Genomic DNA, 22647 nt, shown 5'->3' with positions numbered 1-22647 from the left:
GTGCATCTTAGAGCAGCTGATATATCTATGTATATAATATATATATTTTGTATAACAAACTTAGCATTGAACTAGAATTGAAGGTGGCACATTGTTACAAAACAACTCATTACACAACACCATCATGACCTGGAAAGCCCATAAATGGCTCAGCAGTAGCACTCAGAAGGTTGGGGGTTCAAGCCCCACGTCTGAACTAGGAATCCTATTGTCTAAGCTAACCCTCCGATGCAGTGTTGGGGGGGGGGGGGTATTGCTTTGTCGGAGGCACCATCCTTTTGATGAGATATTAAACTGAGTTCCTGTCTTCCTGTTCAGGTGGACACTAAAGATCTCCTGGCGCTATTTGGGAAAGGAATGGCATTTCTTCCGGTGTCCTGGCCAGCAATCCCCCAAATAAAAATTGGTCATTCACTCCATGGCTGTTTGTTAGACATTGCTATGCGTAAACTGGCTACTGTGTTTGCCCACAAAATACATGGTCAATCCAATTTACAGTATATCCTGTGAAGCACTTCCAGATGTCTCGATAATATTAGACACTATCAAATGCAAGGATTAGTATTATAATTGCTTTCAGAAGTTTACAATTTTTAGGTACTGTATTAAATGCAAGGATTAATGAGTGTCAAATGCCTTTTCCTCCTCCAACCTTTCTCACCACCCACAGACTTGGTACACTAGAACCCATTTTAATGCAATTTGTTGTCATGGAAGTTTGCTTATAGGTGTAAATCTGACATCTTATTTGCAACACCCCCCCCCACCCCCCCCCCAAAGAAATCTGTTTACGCACTGGTTCCATTGGCACTTCAAAGCTCTGGAAGCCTAAATGGTCTGCTTCTGGTTATTAGTACGGCATCCTGACTTGAACCCTACCTTATAAATGTAATTTGTTATTGATAGTTTGCTACTTGTGTCACTTCCTTCATGTTGTCTTTGTGCACAATGTGACAACCTGATGACCTAGATGTTGTTAGCAGCTTGGGACGTCTTTCCAAGGCGAAAGGTACTCTATAAATGCAACAATTTGTTGTTGTTATTCACTTTAGAGTCCTAGTGGTGGGAAGGATGAGGAAGAAATGGAGTCCTGTAGCTCAGTGGTTAGAGCACTCGCTTTGCAAGTGAGAGATCTGAGTTCAATTCCAGGCAGAGGGCGAAACCTTGGGCAAGTTTCCTTACTCCACACAGAGCCTAATAATAATCCCTCCAAAAGCCAAAAAAAAAAAGTTGGTCATTTTCAATCTACGACTGTTTGTGGGACATTGCTGTGCGCAATTGGCTGCCGCGTTCGCCCACAAATATACAGTGAATTCACTTTACAATGTGTTCTGTGAAGCGCTTTGGGACGTCCTCCCGACGTGAAAAGCGCTATATCAAATGCAAGGATTATTATTATTAATGGGTGAAAATGTGAACTGCCTTTGAATACAGACTGAAAAATCTTGCTGAGGAATATTGCGATGTGTTCTTAGAAATCTGAATTTTACTGCTTAGCAAATTTGTGACTTGACAATCCGACGAATAGAATGTAGATTTAGTTGTAGGCAACGCACATCTTTAAATGTGAAGCGAGTGCAATTTTAAAGATATTGCATAGCAAGCTGTCTGTTAGCTTGCAACCAGGGACAAGTGGTTTCTAACTGAAAATCAATATTTGCTGTATTGGTACCACATGCTAATCACATCCAACCATAGTTGTACTGCTTTGCTTCTTGTTGGCTCATAATTCATCAACACAAATTGCTTTCTGCCCCTATTACTATGATATTAAAAATGCTCTCTAGATCCTGAATTGGAAGGACAAAATCAAAGTTCACCTCTGCATGGATACATTCTTGCTAATTCACTTTACTAGAATCCTGGTATTTGCAGTAAATTATATTTTGGTTCTATGAAAAACCTGGCTGATGTACCTCTTAATTTCTTGAGTGTTTATCCTATTCCTTTCTGTGGACTATGCTTGAATGACATACTTATGAATGCTGTATTCCCTCTATACAAAAACTTGTCTTTAAGACTTTCTTGTGGTGATCTTCATTTTATGTCTGCTTCTTACTGCCTGCTGATGAGTGGAAATCTGATTCAATCATACTTCTGAGAAATTCTTAGATTTCTTAACACAAATATACAGTCAATTCACTTTACAGCATATTCTGAAGCGCTTTGAGACGTCTAGAAGATGTGAAAAGTGCTATCAACTGCAAGGATTATTATTGTCTTCCCCATTTTAGTAAAAATTGTTAACTTCAAGTAGGTTTATCATTTAGGTAAGGCAGAATAGCAGTAAAAGTGATTGAGGAATAGTAGAAAATTAAAATTGCAAGTGGTTTTCTTAAACCTCAAATGGTTATACTAGTTAAATTTCCAGTATTTAAGTTACAATTAAACACTTATGAGTGAATATATTCAGGAAATTGATTGGAAAAATCTGTATGTTAGGTAAATGTTATTGACTAATAAATATTGTAAAACTGTTAATAATGCTTCTAAGATTCTTAAATTGTTCCAAATATGACATTGCTGTTCATTAACAAAATCATTCTTTCTCCAGTTTGGAAGCGGAGTATTCTTCAGAATACAGAAGGTATCTGGTCTAAGATAAATGCAGTCTTGAATGGTTCAGGCATGCACTCTTTCCTTCTTTTGTCTCACCCCCCCCCCCCCACCTCCATCCGCACCCTTCAAAAACAAATCTGGCAATTGGGGGTTTCAGTAATGGGCATCTTGTATTGAGGTTTCCATGCTGTGCACAATAAAATAATCCTTGCATTTGATATTGCATGCATCATGTTCAAAAAGCCTGCTTCACAGGTAGTTGCTTCGATTGTAGTGTGTTTATGCTAAGCCTAACAGCCAATTTGTACAGCGCAATTCACTGCAAATAGCTGAAGGGAATGGTTTTATCTGGGGATTGTTAGCCAGGATACTAGGAGAAACTCCCCTTTCTTTTCAAATAATTTTGCTAGACCTTTAATACCCACATGAACAATGGCATCCTTCAAATGAGATGGTTTCACATCTCATCTGAAGGATAGTGCCTCTGGCAGTGAATAAAAAGCCCTTGCTCCACACTTTGGCCAATTTCATAGGGGGAGGGGAATTTTTCATCTTCTGCTGCTGTTAGTTCCAATTTATCATTTTTTTGTGTTCTTGGCTATATTAATATTGCTCAACTGCAGGATGTCTAGATAGTAAGTGACCTTAGAGCATAAATATGTCAACCTCTGACACAAAAAAAGCTTCCTGGGGGTAAGGAGGTGGGAAGATTAACTAAAGTAGCCCTCTAGATCCCGACAAGTCTGTATTTTTTTATTTGGGTGGGGGTCCATAAAATTCCAACCCAGCGAGTAACCTCACTTTTGCAGCATGTCGCTGATCACATAAAGTGACGTCAGTGTGCGCGTGTGCAGAAAGCTGGCTGGCTCCATCGCCTCCTGACATCGCTTGAGGCACAAAGCCTGGCAATGGAGCAGGCGAGCTTTCTGCTCACAGGTTTAGAATACTTAACTGTTTGGCCCACACCCTGTCATTCTATCAGTGCACCATGATGAACCATGTTATAATTGAATTCCACTGTATTAACCAAATGTTTGTAGTCTTCTTGCAAGTATTGCTGAGTATATAAATCATTAAAAGTTAGGTTGCAGTAGTAGGATGCTGAGTGTTGAATCCCCCCCCCCCCGATGAATCATGGCTGTTCTTGCATCCTACCTTTTCCTTTTTGTCCTATACATTGTCCTTGCCAAAAAAATAATCAAAGCAAGAGAAGATGCCAGCTGTATCACTCATGATTTAGTTCATGGTAGTATTTGAATCTGATCTATGAACATTTTTTCAAATAAAATGCAATTTTCAGGTTGATGAGGTCCTAAGACTCAACTGCACTTGCAACCAAACTGCCATACAAGGCAGTAACCTATTATTATAGTGTATGACTAATTATAGAATATTTTGGAACGTATGTCACAGCAAGAAACTTCATCTGTCTGCATTTGTACAGTTGGCAAACACTGACTGTTTACAATTACTGTCACTGTTCAGATTTACATCACCATTGATGATGAATCAATTTACTTAACTAAAACTGTACGATGCTCTTACCCCCAAAAGTTGTTCTCAGTTACCAGCCAGATTATTTTCCTAAAATTGATTTTCAGCGCTTCTGACAGCAAATAGAGGGACATTGTGAATGAGCTTCTCTTGTGTTTGCCTAATGGCTGCTCTTGACAAAGGTTAGAACTCGCCCTCCTGTCTGGATGATGTAATAGTTTAAAAAGGACCATTGGAACAAAATGCTGAATCCTGAACTATATAAAGTAAATTAGTTATTGGATCGAAAATGAACTAACAGCACTGTGATTATGAAATCCTTAATATGTGTCAATTTTGAAGTGTTTGACACTATCTTGCTAAATTTGTGCAAGAGTTCGATGGGATATGCATCCAAACTGATCACTGGCAAGTGAACTTTTAGCAAGAGAGATTTGGCTGAAGAATGCCCTTTGACCCTAATTGAGTTAATTTTTCCACAATACCCTTCCTGCCAACCTCCCATTACAGAATCAAGTTTTTTTTTTAATGAATAGTGTCTTTTCCTCTGCTGTTCTTGCCCAGTTATTATTTACCATCAGGGGAAAGAAAAATTTCTGTCCTGAAATTTCCCTTGTCAACTTTAAACCCATGTTTTCTTGATGTTCAAATTAAGGCAACAACAAAATTACGTTTGTATAGTGCCTTTCACATCAGGAGAACATCCCAAGGTGCTGGACAGTCATTGTTTCGGACCCATGCTGGGAATCGGGATTGGGGAGGGTGAAGGGCAGGGGGGAGAAGCAAGGTGATCGAAAGCATGGTCATTTAAGGAGGGTCTTAAAGGAGGCAAGGGAGGGGGTGAGGTGGAGGGCTGAGGGATGGAGTTCCAGAGGGAGGTGGCAGAAGGCCAGAATGGTCGGTTGGGTAAGCTGGAGACGTGAAGTAGGCCGGAACTCGCTGAACGGAGGGAGCAGGCAGAATGGTAGGGAATTAGGAGGTTGCAGGGGAGAAAGGCCACGGAGGGCTTTGAAGGTGAGGACCAGGATCTTGAGCTGTATCCTTTGTGTGATGGGAAGCCAGTGGAATCAGGCGAGGATGAGGGTGATTGGGTCACGGAGCCTGGTGTGGGAGAGGACATGAGATGCAGAGTTCTGGATGATCTGCATCCTATGGAGAGAAGAGTTGGGGAGGCTGACGAGCAAATGTTTGCACAGTCAAGTCTCGATGTTATGAGTGCATGTATGAGGGTTTTGGCGGCCTGCAGTATGAGATAGTGGTGGAGCTGGGCGATAGAGGTGGGAGAAGGCAGAGTGGGTCATGGCACGGATGTGGGGTAGAAAGGATAGTTGAGGATCAAACAAGACATTAAGATTCCAGACCAGCTTTGTAAGGTGGACTGTGCATCCGTGGATGGTGATGCTGTCAGCCGGTCTTGTTGACTTTCAACTGAGGAAAGTTAGCTCTCATCCAGTACTTGATGTCTGACAAACATTCTGTCAGGACAGCAGTGGTCCTGGAGTCCAGGGTGGAGGCAAAGAGGTACAGTTCATCCGCATTCATGTGGAAGTTGACCCAGTGTATGCGTATGATGCCACCAAGAGGAAGCATGCAAACTTTGAAAAGGAGGGGATCAAGGAAAGAGCCCTGAGGAATGCCGCATGAGACCGTTTGTGGAGATGAAGTGGAGGTGGTGTGAGAGGTAAGATCTGAACCATTCAAGGACAGAACTGTAAAGGTTGAGGTGAAAGGATAGGTGGTGGATGAGGATAGAGCAGTCAATGGTGTTGAAGGCAGCAGAGAGATCAAGGAGGCAGAGGGAGCCCTTGTTGCAGATGGACAGAATATCATTCGTTACTTTGATCAGAGCTGTTTCTGTGTTGTGGGCGGCACATGTATTTAGAGGGGAGGGAGAAAGGGGTTTGTGAAGGCAGCAAAAAACAGACAACAGATCTGATCCTATGAAGTCATCCTCCAACTGTACAGTGATTTGATTAAGCTCTACCTGACTTACTGTCTATAGTTCTGTTTTCCACAACATAAAACTATCATCCAGGCCCTGGAGACAGAAAAGGAGAGTAATGTGGCTAATTCCCAGTGATTGAGGACTGAGCCATGAGAACTGGTTAAATTAGCTACCATCTTCAATCTTCGCCTGCATAGAAGGGAATATAAAATGCCTATGTAATTGAGAAAGTTAAATCAAATCTAATTTTAAAGTGTAAAAGTTATTTGTCTAAAATGGTTTGGGGAGAAGTATTTGATCTAAAAATGCTGCTACATGCTTTTGGTCTGATTCTGGCATTAATTTTGGTATATTATGTATAATGATCAAACTCCAAACCATGTTGTGAAATGCCTTGATGGTAACAACAACAACTTGCATTTATATAGGCCCTCCATGCAGGGTAGCGTCTCAGAGCGCTTAACAGTGGCAGAGCCTGACTGAGCCAGGGGAGTGGGGGAAGGTGGTTGTAAGCACGGTCAAAGAGGAAAGATTTCTGGCGGGACATGAAAAAGGTGCGAGTGAGCAAGGCTGAGGGATTGAGGGAGCGTATTCCAGAGTTGAACTGGAGAGTACCCCACACTCTGGGAAAAGTAGTTGTTGGCTGTCATTTTAAAAGGAGCAAAGGAGGTCCAAACAAACTATTGGCACTGCATGGAATAATAATTTGTGTCAACTGGGATACAGGAATGTTCTCTCACTGGGAATACAAAATTGAGTAGACGAGAACAATTATCATTTCAAGTATACAGATCACACAAACTGGAGAGCTAGTCTGATATTCAAAGGCAGAACCTGTATTAACTAAATATTGCTGCTGTTTATCCCTCCCCTCTAAATACAGAATTCTGTTGAACTTTCATCTGGACCATTCAAAACCTATTTTTGCAATATATGTTTTAGAGTCCTGATATAAACACATTTCTGGGAATGTCCTGTGCATTTATTGAGTGTTAGCTGTGGAGTCATGGGGAAAGCTGGTGTATTTGCTCATCTGCAGTTTGAAACTGCATACATATATAATGGATTTTTTTTTGCTCAGCTAGGTTCATGATGCATGCAAAAAGCCATCATCATGCTTAAGAGTATCCAAGCCAAACAAAGTGCCACTTAAACTTTTGTTCCCTATGTAGTATTAATAGGGTTGTCCTGATATAAATGGAGTGTTTTTTATAGTCATTGGGGAGAAATTATTTTCCTTGTTCAGTGAGACTGTGTCCAGAGGGCATCAATTTTATGATGGCTATTAAATGGAGAGATTAGGGAAATTTTTGTTGTTGGGATATGGAATGCTCTACCTGGTGTGGTGGTTGAGGCAGAATCAATGTTAGCTTTCAGAAGGGAACTATATAGATATCTAAAAAGCAGTAAACTGCAGGGATATGGTGAAAAGGCAGGTAAATGGGACTGAAAGGGTTGCTGTTTAAAAGAACCAATATAGACTCAGTGGGCCAAAATGGCTGCCTTCTGAACTGTAAACTTTCATGGTTCTACCTATTGCAATTCCACTTTTGTCTGGAATGGAGAATCACTAACCCCAATGATTGGTCTTTGGTCACCCTCCTACTCCTGCCCTCCACTCCTCCTGATTCAACTATCAGCTCAGATGCAGATCCCTGACTGTCAATGGCCTTGGAACGTCCTCCTGATGTGAAAGGTGCTATACAAATCTAATTTTTTGTTATTGGTCTGCTCCTCCACGTCCTGTTGAGTGAGGATGCAGGCTGGCTGGCCTCTTCAACAATGCATTGAAGTACTGTGGACCTGCCTAGCACAGGAGCCATACTACTGATGCTGTCAAGAGGATCAGCTGTTTAACAATATTCTATTGCTAGGCACATCACCTGCAACCAGGAGATAGTCTAAAATACTTTACCAATTAAGTAACTTTGTACCTTTTGCAAAGGAATGTACAAAAATGTAAAAGTGCAATGACTCAGTCCTAAAACAGCAATGTATTTGCATTCAAGCTGTGCAATGATTTATTTCATATTCCAGATTCACTGAATACCCAGCTGTTACATAAAACTACAAATCTGTTTGATCTATTGATGACATTGGAAAGATTTGCTGGGGCAGCAAGTTTTCATCCAGAAACTTGACATGAAAGATGAACATTTTAAGTGCTTAAATGATTTAGATCTCGGGAATTTACCCTTTTAATCAATCTTAGTGACTTGACATTAAAGAAGTCTTGTCAATGATTATATGGAAGAATTTTTAAGGTGCCTTTTGTGTTGAGGCCATGTTATGTAATCCTATGGGTGGGGGGGTGGGGAAGCTGAGGGAAAGGAGCTGAATTTGCTCCAAGGTCATTTGCTTGGCAGCAAAATATTGCAATCTAGTGAATCCTCTGACTGTTTTGGTAGTCTGATTTGTGAGTTGGACAAGTCTGCAAAGCTCCAGACACTGCTGATGACAGATCAGCCAGCCTGGCTCATCAGGGGGGCATGGAAGGTAAAATTGGGAGAAGGTATTATTCCTACCCTGCACCTGTTAACCCTGCAAACCAAAGCCCTATCGGTAGGACAATCCTAGCAGGACAAGCAGCGGGAATCCTTGGTAGCTCTTGCTCTGAATGACAAATGGTTTTAGCTGCTTAGACTTCAGCAGCATTCTGATACACACTGGGGGTCCCCCAGGCTTTCCTCGCCAAACTGTGCGTATTAAGCTCTGGAATGGGTAAGCAGGGTGCTGCCTCCCGGGAGAGATTGGCATTCCGTTCTACAAGCAGGGAAATTTCCATATGTAAGTGGCAATTATATGTAGAACCCCATCTGGTTTAGATGCTCTTAACCATTAATAGGTTTCCATTTGTGTCAGACACCGGCTGACCCCCCAAAAAGACAATTGTGTAGATGTAGAAATGTTCCAGGACTGACGAGGTGAATGCTTAAAGGAATCTTGACGATGTGATAAGTTGTGTCAAATGCAAGGATTATTGTTCCTACTAGAAGCTGTGGGTTTGGGGATTTATTGTCTAAATTTTGTTTGTGGGTTTGATTGGATTGTAAAGGGAGGGGAGGTGGGGTGGAAGAGAAATTATTTTTTGAGGTGGAGCTCTGCTACAATTTCTCCACCTGGGCTGTATCCCACAGCAGTTTCCTCCACATCATGTTTGGGGAGGGAGAGGGAGCAATATTGCATGAAGCTATTGCTGGTATTGGCATTATAATAATAAGAGGTGGTGCTCAAGTAGTAGCAAGAGTGGTGCCCTGCTGACATTGAGATGCCATTCTTGCTGCCACGTGGATTCCTGTTAGCTGTTCTGTGTGTGCTTGCTGTGCTGCATCATGTTTCATAAGGCTGACTTTACAGATGTGTTGTGGTGTATGTTCATTGACGTTTGGCACCTCCTCAACCTGGGGTTGGAGCAAAGACAGAGAATGAAAACATGAATCTATGCCACTTCCTTAGCTTTCGCCTATTATTTGTTTAAACTTAAGACCTGGTTTCATGCAAACCAAAAAGTGAACAATGAGATATTCTGTAATGGCTTTAATTGAAAATGCATGTGGATGGCAAGAAGATCTTCCCCAAGAAGATGTACAGGTTTACTGACAGACTTGTTTATTAATTGGAACACATCCTGAGACATTAAATCAATACACTGTTCTATTTGTTCACAAATGCATAACACGATCTCTCGCTGCTAGTCACATAGTCAGTCACTTGATGTAGTGCTGTATATTAGAGGATCAAATACTCTTGTGACTCTGAACTAATTAATTTCCAAAATACAATGCTAAATATCATTCTGCACAGCGTTGAATTACAAATATCAAACTTTTGGTGCTGAAAAGCCCTCAAGATTTGCTATAATATCTTGTTTTGTGGTACTCTTTAATACTTACTATTAAGTACTCTACTGAATGCTCATGTTCTGCTTGTATCTGTTCAAATGGAACTGGGTCTAAGCACCCTGGGTGCTGCTGGTGCTGAGAGCCTGTTCTGTTTACATGAAGAGGGTATTCAAATCGCTGGTAACATGGAAATCAACTGCAGTCATCCATCTGCAAAATTTCAATAGTCTTCAGGTGTATTCTGTAATGGGCTGTCAAAGCCCAAACCTCTTTGCTGGGCTCATTACACAGCTCGTCTGTTGTTGGAAATATGATAGTAGTGGGGTTCACCTTGTTATCTGTCACAGAACTGGTTGAAAACCCACCTCAGTTTTTATTAGCTTGTATTTAACTATTGCATTTATTTTATTTCCCTTTTGACAGATCAATGTGCGGGTTACGACCATGGATGCAGAGCTAGAGTTTGCCATCCAGCCAAATACAACTGGCAAGCAGCTCTTTGATCAGGTAAACTTACCTTTTTCATTGCCTGTATGTAGCTCAAACTTCCATGTTCCATAATCTTTAACGTTTAAGAGGATTAAGTGTTTCTTTGGTTGGCATTTCATTAAAGGTAGAAGTTTAAAAGCCCTTAAACAGTTTGCATTTTTTTCCTGAAAATATTTTTTGTTCAGAGAATGAAAGCTATCAGCACTTGAGTTGTGGTTTCCAAAATGTATTTTTTTTGTGAAACAATTTCATTGTATGTGGTGGAATCCCAATTATCTTAAGAAGGTGTTCTGGGCAAGACTTAACTACCTATCGCCTGTCCTTAGTTTTTGGAGCCTATGAATGGTCTGATTAGAATCTATTCAGGTAGTTGAGTTGTTGAGTTTGCTGAATCAAGATTTGTGATTTGAACTTATGCAAATTTGCCCATTGTGTTCAAATTGCATTAAAAATGACCTGTTCCTGTTTTCCAAATGATGTGGTGTTGGAGTCTCTTGAGGGATCTGATTAGAATCTATAATCATCTACTTGAAAAGGGTGAAACTGGCCAACAATATTTGGAGTTGATTTTCCTGAGCATGCAAGTTTTTTTTAATATCAGATACATGATGTTGAAATGCAGTGGAACCCTGGTTTGTATAAAGGCAGTAATTGGAGTATATAAAATCCCATCTGGCCTTTATAATGGGGCATGATGCCAGTCAGCATTTCTGTATTCTCCCACAGCTAAGGGAATACTATAGGCCTTGGGTGAATATTGATGTATTCCCATGTGCTCCCTGTGATTTTAAAAAGTGGCTAACATCCTGGTCGTGTCACCATCATTGATGCATCCTGTGTGCCAGGGAGGTGAAGTGCTGAAGGGGATACATTTTTCGGGGGTAAATGAATGTTTGGATACCCAACTGTTTGATGGGTGAACCAGTGTTTTAACTAAGTGCTTTGTAACTCGGTTCCATTGTATTACAGTAATCTGCTCTAAATTTGGAGTAGTTTAAGGTAATCCTGCAGCATTAACTCTACATTTCATTTCAATAAATTCTACTTGCCCAACTGTCACCCGGCTATCCTAGAATCGTAGAAGTTTACAGCACAGGAGGCCATTCGAACCATCGTGCGTGTGCCTACTCTTTGAAGGAGCTACCAACTAGTCCCTCTCCCCTGCCCCTACCCCATAGTCCTGCAATTTTTTCCTTTTTAAGTACCTATCTAATTCCCTTTTGAAAGTTGTTATCAAATCTGCTTCCACCACCCTTTCAGGCAGTGCATTCTAGACCAAACAACTCTCCTCGACTCCCCTCTGGTTCCTTTGCCAATTATCTTAAATCTGTGCCCTCTGGTTACTGACCCACTTGCCAGAGGAAACTGTTTCTCCCTATCTACTGTATCAAAACCCCTCAATTTTGAACACCTTTATTAAATCTCCCCATAACTTTCTATGCTCCTAGGAGAATATCTCATATGCTTTTTTTAACAGCTTTGTTAACTTGTCCTGCCATCTTCAAAGATTTGTATATGTGAACCTCCAGTTCTCTCTGTTCCTGCTCCCACTTTAAACTTGTACCATTTATCTTATATTGCCTCCTCATTTCAAAATGCATCACTTCACACTTCTCTGCATTAAATTTCGTCTGCCATGTGTCTGTCCATTTCTCCAGGGTGTCTATGTCCTCCTGCAGTCTGCTACTATCCTCTTTTCCATGTTTTGTGTCATCTGCAAACTTTAAAATTTTGTTCTCTATATCCAGGTCCAAGTCATTAATATATATCAAAAAGAGCAGTGGTCAATACCAACCCTTGGGGGACACCACTGTATACCTCCCTCCTGAAAAATGGGCCTTATCACTACCCTCTGCGTTTTGTCTCCCAGCTAATTTTGGGTCCATGCTGCTACTGTTCCCTTAATCCCATAGGGTTAAATTTTGCTAACCAGTCTATTATCAAATGCCTTTTGAAAGTCCATATACACATTAACTGCACTACTTTATCAATTCCTAATTAAGTTTTTCTATTTTCTCAATTTTAAAATCTTTGTCTTCCTTCCTCTAACCAAACATTTTGTTAAACTTTTCATTTGGATTATCATAAAACATTTGAAGTTTACTTCCTTTCCCCTGAACAGCCGCGAGTCTTATAAAGGGTCCGTTATGAGTGCTAAACATCTCTGGGGAGCTAACTTTTGTGAGGCGCTCTACATAAATGCAAGTTGTTATTGTACATAAAATTCTGAGCAGTGGTTTAACAATCTGCTCGTTAGATTATTTTAGGCTAACCTGTTTGTATGAGTAATTGGCTGTCTACTTGACTCAATTGTAGCACACTTCCCTCTGGGTCAGCGGTTGTGGGTTCAATCCCTACAATGCGACTTACATTCTAGATTGACTGACTGTCTCCACTGGATTCCTGGGTGCTGCATTGTCATCTTTCTGAATCAGATGCAAGGCCAACTGGAAATCATCTTCTCCTTTTTCTCCTTCCCCCCCCCCCCCCACAAAAAGAGTTCTACCTTTTCAGTTTGAAGTTAAAGATCTCCTAATACCCTACAGAAAGAAGAGCGTTCCTCCCAGCGTTTGCCCAGTATAGCTGGAAGAAGCTTATTGCGCACTCGTGCTAGTCTTCAATTGCAGGATTGTAACTAACTCTGCATCATACATTGAAGTGGGATTTCATTTTTAAGGCGTTCAATTGTCTTAGTTATGGGACAGTTACCTCTAAGATGCCTGTGGCCACCTTGGTTGCAACCAATGACCAGTACACAGAAAACTTTAAAATGAGTTTTCTGTTAAATGGCTTCTAGTTTTCAATATGTACAATTTGGGCTCAAAACCTTCAAAGTCTGTTAGCAGAGCAACTATGCATGGTTTCTCTACTTTAGGTGTTGTGCCATCTCCCTTTTCTTAATCAGTAATAAGCTGTCTAGCATGTTTGTTGCCAACTCCTCAGCCTCTGACTTTCAATAACTGCATTTGATAGTCAGATTCAGTCATGTTACATATTGTGGTTGATAGAATAGGAACCGAAAAAGTAAAATATGCTGGAAAGAACATCTAGTAACCCCAAAGATTCAAAATCAGCATATGCTTTTCTTGTCTTGAAATCAAAGCTGAGCTGGCTATAGTTTCTTTTTTGTTTTTTTTAGTGATTGAAATATTTTTAATATTTTAAAATTGATGCTTAATATTTTTTTCTCTTTTTAGGTTGTAAAGACTGTGGGCCTACGAGAGGTATGGTTTTTTGGCCTGCAGTACATTGATAGCAAGGGATATACCACGTGGCTGAAGTTGAACAAAAAGGTAAAAGTTGTTAATAATAGGATGGAGAAAATATGCAGATTAAACGATTGGGGCAGCTGGCTTCTTTAATTTCAAGTTTGGATCATATCCCTGAGCTGTTCTTCAAAACTGCTTGCACTTCAGGGAATTTCATCTGTTCTCAGCTGGACCCCAAATAGAGCACCACACAACAACTTGGGGGTCCATTTCAGAGTTAAGAAACCTTGGCCAACCAGACTTGCCATGCAGAAACATGCCATAGCTCCATTGATAATGCAACTCTTTTGGTAGTGTTTGGATATGAACTGTTGCCACTCTGGCACAAGGGGAAAATGAGGTATGGATATCAATATATGCAATGTTTATGATGAAAATTAGAATAGTGACTTACAACGTATTAGGCGATACAAGTCTGAGGGATAGGCTGGGAAGGTTGCAGAGATTGGAGCCGCAGGAGAGAGGACTTTGACAGAAGTATGACTTCCATCTTGTCAACGTTCAACTGCAGAAAGTTTGCACTCATCCAGGCCTTGATGTCTAACAAGTAAGCTTGGGTGGTCGGGGTTGGTAGTTTGAGGAGGTGCAGAGGTAGGGTGGGACAAGACCGTGGAGGAAATTAAAAGTGACAACGAGGATCTTGAACTCTGTCCGCCGGGAGATGGGTTACCAATGATATCTTAAAAGGAGTGCATGGTATGGGGAAATGGCACTGAAAGGATTGTTATTTAAAAGAACCAACACCAACATGATGGTCTGAATGGCTGCTCTCTGTGCTGTCAATTTCTATGGTTCTACTATAGGTCATTTTTGTGGGAGCCTATGCAGTTGAAGGTGCAATTTAAGCATGTTTTGTGGAACAAACACGAATGCAGTGCTGAATTGACCTCTGGGTGAAATGTCCATTGCAAGCTGAGAATCTGCAGAAGACTAGAGCTTAATTTACTAACACTCTATTTAACTAATTAGGAATCTGCTAATTAAGAATCTGCTGAATGAGAACAGAATAATAGTAAAAGTTGCTAATGTATGTCAGATTCTGTGTTAAAAATCATCACTCCTATCCTTAATAATAAAAAAATCCTCCCTGGACCCATCCCTGCTCTCAAATTACTGCCCCATCTCCAACCTCCCTTTCCAAGGTCCTGGAATGAGTCATTGCCTCCCAGCTTCACTCCTTTCTCTTCCGCCACTTCCTTCACAATTCCCCCCCCACCACCCAAATTGGGTTTCCGTGCTGCCCACAGCACAGAAATAGCTTTGGTCAAAGTGACAAGTGACATTTTGTCCATCTGTGACCAGGGCTCCCTCTGCTTCCTTGACCTTGACCTTTCTGCTGCCTTTGATACCATTGACCACTTTATCCTCCTCCTCCTCTCACCTCACCCTTCATGATTCTGTCCTTGGTTGATTCAGATCCTATCTCTCACATCGTCTCCACTTCATCTCCACAAACGGTTTCTCCTCTAGCCCCCGCACCGTCTCATGCAGTGTTCCTCAGGGCTCTGACCTTGGTTTCCCCCCCCCCCCTCCTCAATGTCCATATGCTCCCCTCTTGGTGACATCATCCGCAGACATGGGGTCAACTTCCACATGTGTGCGGGTGACACCCAACTCCATCTCTCTGCACCCCTCCACCCCGATCCCACCCCCAGCTTGGGTCCGAAACACTGATTGTCCAGCGCCTTGAGATGTCCTCCCGACATGAAAGATGCTATACAGATGTAATTTGATTGTTTAAAACAAACAATTTTATCAAAATCAAAGCCAAATTTGAGGCAGTTTGATTCCTATTTATGATAATAAAATATCACACATTAGGTTCTCCGCAACAAAGTGCACATTTCCAGCCATAGTGAAACTTGTTGGGCACAGGGACACGCACACAAATTGAGCCATGGTGAAATGCACAGACACACACACACACACACACAAACATATACACACACACTGATCTGGTTTGACACACTGACACACAGACACATACTCACACACATTGAACCATGCTGACGCACACAAACACATAGACATACACAGACTGAGCCAGTTTAACACACACACGCACTGAACTAGGCTGACACACTCAGACATACCCAGACACACACTCAGACACACACCCACACATACACTGAGCCAGGCTGACACACAGACACAGTGACACCTCTATATAGTCTGATATTAAAAGTGAAAACCTGTATATAGACAAACACACAATCACTACACTTTACACACACGTAGAGACAGATACATGCTGGGTTGAAACACACATGCTGGGCTGAAACTCACACCCAAACACGCACTCAGACATAAACCCACACACGCATTGAGCCGGGCTGACACACACAAACACACAGAGACACAGACATACACACTGAGATGGGCTGACAAACACAGACAGATACAGACACATATACAAACAAAGACTTGCACACACAGACACGGGTGGAGTCCTGTAGCTCAGTGGTTAGAGTATTCGCTTTGCATGCAAGAGACCTGGGTTCAATTCCCAGCAGGGTGAAGCCTTGGGCAGGTTTCCTTACTCCACATGCTTGATAATAATCCCTCAAGGAAAAAATAAATAAATTGGTCACTTCAAACCACGACTGTTTATGGGACACTGCTGTGCTCAATTGGCTGCCGCATTTTGCCCGCACAAAAAAAATAGTCAATTCACTTTATAGTCTATTGTGTGAAGTACTTTGAAGCGTCTAGAAGACGTGAAAAGCTCTGTATCAAATGCAAGGATTATTATTGTTGTGAGTAAATCTATAATTTAGGCTCCTACATTTTCACTGTTCTACTTTTAAAACTAAAATGACAAGTTTTATTTTAAAATGAGCATTTTTTTAAAAAAGTGTTAAAGCAATGCAGAATCTAGAGATTTTTAATGTTTTTAAGATGTCTAAAGGAGGCTTATTGTTCTCATTGAAATAAGTTTTCTCTTTGCTGCTGCATTATAAATAAGGTTTCACCAACAGTGGTGCTTTTGAATGGCTTTATGTAGGAGTAGTATGAGATTGAAGACCAGAACAATTAATATTCACTGATTACTCTATAATAAAATGTATAGGATATTTTTCCATTTTGTATGACTCTTTTAAATGTAGCTTACCATGGAATACGCAAGTAATCTATCTCGCTTATTCATGAGGGCGATTCCAGAAACCATTGGATAACCTGATCTATCTGGCAACATGGTGTTGTTTGTAGTATTCTAGGAAGCCTAATTTTATAAATGTTATGCTTTGTCTTTTGATTATCCAGTTTGAGAGTCTTATTTTTCTGCAACTTGTATGTGTCTTAGGTAACTCAGCAAGATGTCAGAAAAGAGAATCCTCTCCAGTTTAAGTTTCGAGCAAAGTTCTTTCCAGAAGATGTGTCTGAGGAGCTAATCCAGGAGATAACACAACGTCTATTCTTCTTGCAAGTGAAAGAGGGCATTCTTAATGATGAAATCTACTGTCCACCAGAAACTGCAGTGCTCCTTGCTTCATATGCTGTTCAAGCCAAATATGCGGACTTCAACAAAGAGGTCCACAAGTCAGGTTATCTGGCTGGTGACAGACTTCTTCCTCAGCGGTAAGCAGATAATGGTGTTCTACACAAAGATGAAATAATGTTTGATAAAGTGCCACATGAGACTCTTACACAAACTGACATCGCTTTGAAATCGAAGGTAAATGTGGATATCGATCTGAAATTGACTGAAGGAAAGGATTCAGAGTGGCTGGAGAAGCTATTAACAAGGTGCCTCAGGGGTCTGTATTGGGACCTCTCTCATTCCTTGTATACATTGACTTTGATTTACCCGACTCAATGCAAGGTAATTATTTTGCAGATGTACCATGCAGTTGGAGGGAACTGGAATTTAGAGGTAGCAAAGGTCTTAGAAAGAGAGCTTGATGGGGTATGCGGATGGACTCCTGACTATTGAACTTGGGTTGTCTGATAAATGCAAGGTAGGAAGTATGTGTACAACAACAAATTACATTTGTAAAGTGCCTTTCTCGTTGGGAGGACATGTACTCCATGGATGGGATAGAATTTACTAAGGGTGAAGCTGAAAGAGACGGACGGGGGTGGGGGGTTGTTAGTTGACTTATTCGCCACGTCAGAACCATGTTGGGCATCATAAAATAAGGCAAATGGGTTGCTGTTATTTTGCCAAAGTCATTCTCAAGCTGACTGCTCTAGTCAGGCAGCATTTAGAGGACTCCATTCAGTTCTGATCACACCGTAAGCAAGATGCCCAGGCATTGCAGAGGAGAGCAATGAGCATATTCCTGAATGTTACTGGAATGAGCTGTGAACAATGATTAGGCAAGTTAGGGATCTTTAACCTTGAAAACCGATGTAATAATGAATTCCTGTTTATCAAATAGTGGTTAAATTGATGGAGTGGTCCAAAACTGACCAAGCATGTTGATTGATCTGATTTTAGTGCCAATTTAGATGGCTGTATAAGGTTCTGCAGAGGCAACTGTGGTGCCTCCTTATGTTACACTGCTAGCAAAATCAGTGCAGCTGTCAACGGCAGCACTGCTGTGTAAACACAAGTATATTATGGATTTGCAAACCTGTATGCATCGTGTATGCTTTTTAAAGCTGTTTTTGTTTCCATCCCTAGAGCTACGCTTTAAAAAAAAATCTGTAAACATCTGTCCTGGTAGCATCTGGGAGTTCAAAAATATCTATGATGTTGGAAAATTGGACTGTGCAAAATAGACTTCCAATATAGATTTGAGCATAGATTGATTAATTTCATGAATGGATGAAACTTTCAATAAGATTATTTTTTGTTTAATGAGGTATTAGGAGTTTATTTTTGTCAAATGCTCTGGTTATGTTCTGCATTTACTTTCCATTTTAGCTTGCAATACTTTTTGGCTGCAACCTGAACACTTTGGGCAGTGCTGTCACCTTTTTTTAAAAAAAACTGACCTTGCTGCCTCTGGAGAGGGTTCTATGTCTAATCTCTGGAGACAGCTTACCTACCTATTTGCCAGCAGAGGTAATGGCAATTCAGCAGAGCAGGCTTAGTGTCTGCCTAATGATGGAAAGTCTGCAGCCAGTCAATTTTAGCTTGTTTTCGTATTGTAAGTTCCAAGAATTGCACCTGTTAATTGAAGGAGGCACATTCCAAATGCAAGCAGCCTCTGGTGATCAGAATTCTCTCTTTGAACAGTCTCCAATCTTGTTAGATAAATGCTACATGAACTGCTGATGACTTACAGTTCTTCAACAGTTTTGAGGCAGCTGATGCGAGAAATTCTAGGTACCTGTAGATCGTAACCAATTTCTGGACAGAAAAGTTATCAAATTTTAATATCCATGAACAAAAATACATGGGCCACCCATTTTTGTCAATCTTATGCTAGACAATACATTACCTACCTGACCCACCAGAGGAATTAATCACCTAGCTTTAACAGTTGGACAATGCTAAAGAGCTTATTAGGACAGGCTTTTTTTTCCACAGCTATTGAAAGGATCTTTGCATAGGTTTATTGATCCAAATCCACTGACATTTAACAAACTTGGCTGAGTTTCAGGATTGTACTTTTTTATAATGGGTTTGTGATATTGACTATGAGAGCATCAGATCGTAAATTATAGGCATTGAATTAGTCTGTCGGAAGCTTGTGATCAATTGTGTTTAGCGGATACACTACAGAAAGTGATGGTAGATGCAATTCCATTACTGCATTTGTTTTTTTTAATTTATTGGCAGCCAAGCACTAAAATAGTTTAATAGATTTTACAAACAGTCAGCCTATTCCAATTCATGTATTAAATGTGTTTGTGGAGAGTATTAAGTTAGCATCAGCTAAGACTTGGGGACCCCAGAATGGCTTTGGGATACTGCTGAAATTTAACCACCTAAGCCACAGCCTACCATTGTTTCAATGCTAAATGCCAGCTAGCATCACCCTACTTGCTAAGGATTTGGCTTGTATGGTTAACAGAGCGGATCAGCAGGAAGATGCCTTCTCCCAGTGACTAGTTTAACATTCCAAGACCTGCTGACTCGTCAGCAGGTTGTGGACCAGATTCCGGAGACTGTCATAGAATTGACTTGATTCTATTATTCCATTACCAACACGGTCACCTTGGACACCCTGCTTGAACTCCTCCATCTCTCCCTCTTTTGTTACCTCCCTCTCCCCCTCAAAGGACAGTTCCTGGTATTGTATCACCCCTGGCAATATAGACCAATATATTCTTATTGCTATTGAGCAAAATACAGTGAATTCATATTTCAGTATATTCTGTAAATCACTTTGAGACTTCAATGATGTGATATGGTGCTATATCAAATATTATTATTAATGGACACATATTTGGTTTTGAAGAATTTGTTTTACTATAGTAACCCTTGATACCTTATTTTGCTAGTGTCCTGGAACAGCACAAGTTAACAAAAGAACAGTGGGAGGACAGGATACAGACTTGGCATGAAGAACACAGAGGGATGCTGAGGTAAGGTTTTTGAAAGTATTTTGAGTTGGGACTAGATTGTTTTTATTGTGTACCTTATTGAACTGAACCACGTTCTTCAAATTCTTAAAGCATGCCTCTTATTGAATGGTGTTGATCCAGATGTGTGTAGTTGAAAGAGAAGAGAAATATGTATTTGCTTTCAGGAGATAACTTAAATCTAAATACTATATGAGCAATGGGGTACGAGAAATTTTGGAAAGATTGACTTGCAAGAACTGATCCTTTTTGAAAATATTTGCTATAGCTAAGATTCGTTAACTTGTGTATGCAGATGTGATGTGTGCTCTGCAGTCTGACCTTGAATAGAACCACAATAATTACAGTTGGTTAAGACGTGTCAAACCAATAGTGATTTAACATTTGTTTCCATTTTAAAATCAGCATCAGACCATATTGTATTTGGGCCATGTCTTCATTTTTACAGACTATACTTAAGGACTAGAAGTGTGTTTATTCCATCACTGGTAAATGCCTGTTTCTTTGAGTCGATCGTTAAAACATTTTTTCAGCTGAATTTCTTGCACAAAGATCTTGGATTGACATCTGCAAGTTTTGGAATAACTTTTTAAGAGGATAGTCAAGAATAAATCCTGTTTTTTCCATGAAATTTACCCTGGGCTTTGGGTTAAAAACACCCTGTTTTTTTAATTACCCCCAATATGCCATATTGTTGTAGGAACCATTACCTTTTTTCATATTTCTATTGTAGAGAAGATTCGATGATGGAGTACCTTAAGATTGCCCAAGATTTGGAAATGTATGGTGTCAATTACTTTGAAATCAAGAACAAGAAGGGAACAGAATTGTGGTTGGGTGTTGATGCACTTGGACTAAACATCTATGAACACGATGACAAGTAAGAATAATAATCACAATACTTCTAGGTTTAGCTGCTGGATTTTTATGGAGATGTAGGCTTGTGCTCTTACTGTAGGACAGAGAGAAATTGTGCCCACCCTAAAGAAGCTTAAATTCTCGTGCTTCCCTAATGGCTCAATGGATAAATGTACCAATTGGTGTTCTGAGGCATCCAGATGGAAGCTGAACCTGGGACATTCCCTGATCTTAGTCAGTTGGTCTGTCAGAACAACTATGGGGTTGATACAAATTGATCTTTAGGCTAGTGGAATAATCAACCAAGGTTACCAAAACTAGAGGGACCTAGGGATTAACAGACTGACAAATATAAAGTTGGGTAGGCAGGTGAACAAAACTGAAGAAAGTTAATGGAGGCTAGATATTATAGATGGGGATGCAGAATATAAAACCAAAGAGGTGATGCATAACCTCAGTAAATTATTAGGTAGACCGTAGTTGGGAGTATTGTATCTAGTTATGGTCAACAACAAATTGCATTTATATAGCACCTATCGTGTAGGATATTGCATCAGAGATGAGATGGAAAAATTGGATTGAAGTTTACTCTTAAGATTTTAACAATTCAATTCACTTTAATCATTCTGAGATTTTTGTGATTTTAGAATAAGTATTTATCATTGGATGTGCTTCCTTGGTAATTCTCAAACTGCACAGCAATGGAAGTTGAGTTTATTTGATGGTTCAGTTTCCAGAAATTTGCCCAAGTTAATAAAGTCAGTTGTTTCATTGAGGTAAATTTAAAAATTCTCAACTATAGTGCTTGTACTTGCAATAAAAGTTACTGTATTTGTTGGTATAAGCTATAAAAAATAGATGTTGGGCAAGGAATTCACTTATTCCTGTTTTCATTGCTGTGATGCAGAAATATCTTTGTTTTATATAGCATTTATCTGGACATTGAAATAAGACTGCAGTACATTTAGGATAAATCCCCTCCATACATTTATTACATGTAACAATAGTCTTTTGAAATTAGCATGGTGTTGGTGCAACTTTTAATCCTTTTTCTCTCTCCCCCACCCCCCGTTACCCCAACTAGGTTAACACCAAAAATTGGCTTTCCTTGGAGTGAAATACGGAACATTTCGTTTAATGACAAAAAATTTGTCATAAAACCCATAGACAAAAAAGCTCCAGTAAGTATTTTTTTTCTTGTGTGCCTATCCTAGTTATTTTAGATTATACAGTTGTTGGAAATGATTTTGCTGCATGTTCAACAGCATTAAAAATTGTACAACACGCTCCAATGAGCTGCTTTAAACAGAGTGCTTTTAGTAAGGTTGTGCACAGCTCTTGGAAGATGGCATGAAATATGTAAAGGAAAGAGCAAGTCGTTTATAATGAATAGTTCGATGTGCTGCAAGTTTAAAATATTTGTAGCATTGTGTACTTTGTACATGGGGCTAAAGACGAATACAGAGAAACCCTGTTACAGCTTGTATACACTTTTTGTTACCGCTTCCCCACCTCAGTTTAACATGGCCTGTACATGGGAGATGACCTGGAAGTTAGCATTTTTTCCACATTTAATACAGCCTCAGATATTAGACCCACATTATAATGGAATTGCTGTATAATTTCTTAGTTGAACCAAGCATCAATACAAAATATAATAAATTCCTGGGTATTCTCCCTAAGGTGGTGCGATAGTAAAGGCTTTAACACATAA

The 22647-nt window shown here is 40.2% G+C and overlaps 1 protein-coding gene across 2 annotated transcripts in view; it reads left to right on the top strand.

Annotated features, from left to right (window-relative positions):
* LOC103186512 (radixin) overlaps positions 1 to 22647 on the top strand; it is a 47874-nt gene that overhangs the window by 12207 nt on the left and 13020 nt on the right. The window contains exons 3-9 of one of the 2 annotated variants that reach the window (XM_007905609.2): positions 2555 to 2587; positions 10264 to 10347; positions 13527 to 13622; positions 16903 to 17177; positions 19995 to 20078; positions 20809 to 20955; positions 22018 to 22114. In XM_007905609.2, the coding sequence (XP_007903800.1) occupies positions 2555 to 2587; positions 10264 to 10347; positions 13527 to 13622; positions 16903 to 17177; positions 19995 to 20078; positions 20809 to 20955; positions 22018 to 22114 (816 nt within the window). The remainder of the gene's footprint in view (positions 1 to 2554; positions 2588 to 10263; positions 10348 to 13526; positions 13623 to 16902; positions 17178 to 19994; positions 20079 to 20808; positions 20956 to 22017; positions 22115 to 22647) is intronic. The other variant, XM_007905612.2, reaches the window with a different exon arrangement.

This window comes from Callorhinchus milii, unplaced genomic scaffold, assembly GCF_018977255.1.
Source record: "Callorhinchus milii isolate IMCB2004 unplaced genomic scaffold, IMCB_Cmil_1.0 Scaffold4, whole genome shotgun sequence".
Classification (NCBI taxonomy): domain Eukaryota; kingdom Metazoa; phylum Chordata; class Chondrichthyes; order Chimaeriformes; family Callorhinchidae; genus Callorhinchus; species Callorhinchus milii.
This window is presented reverse-complemented; position numbering and strand designations above follow the sequence as displayed.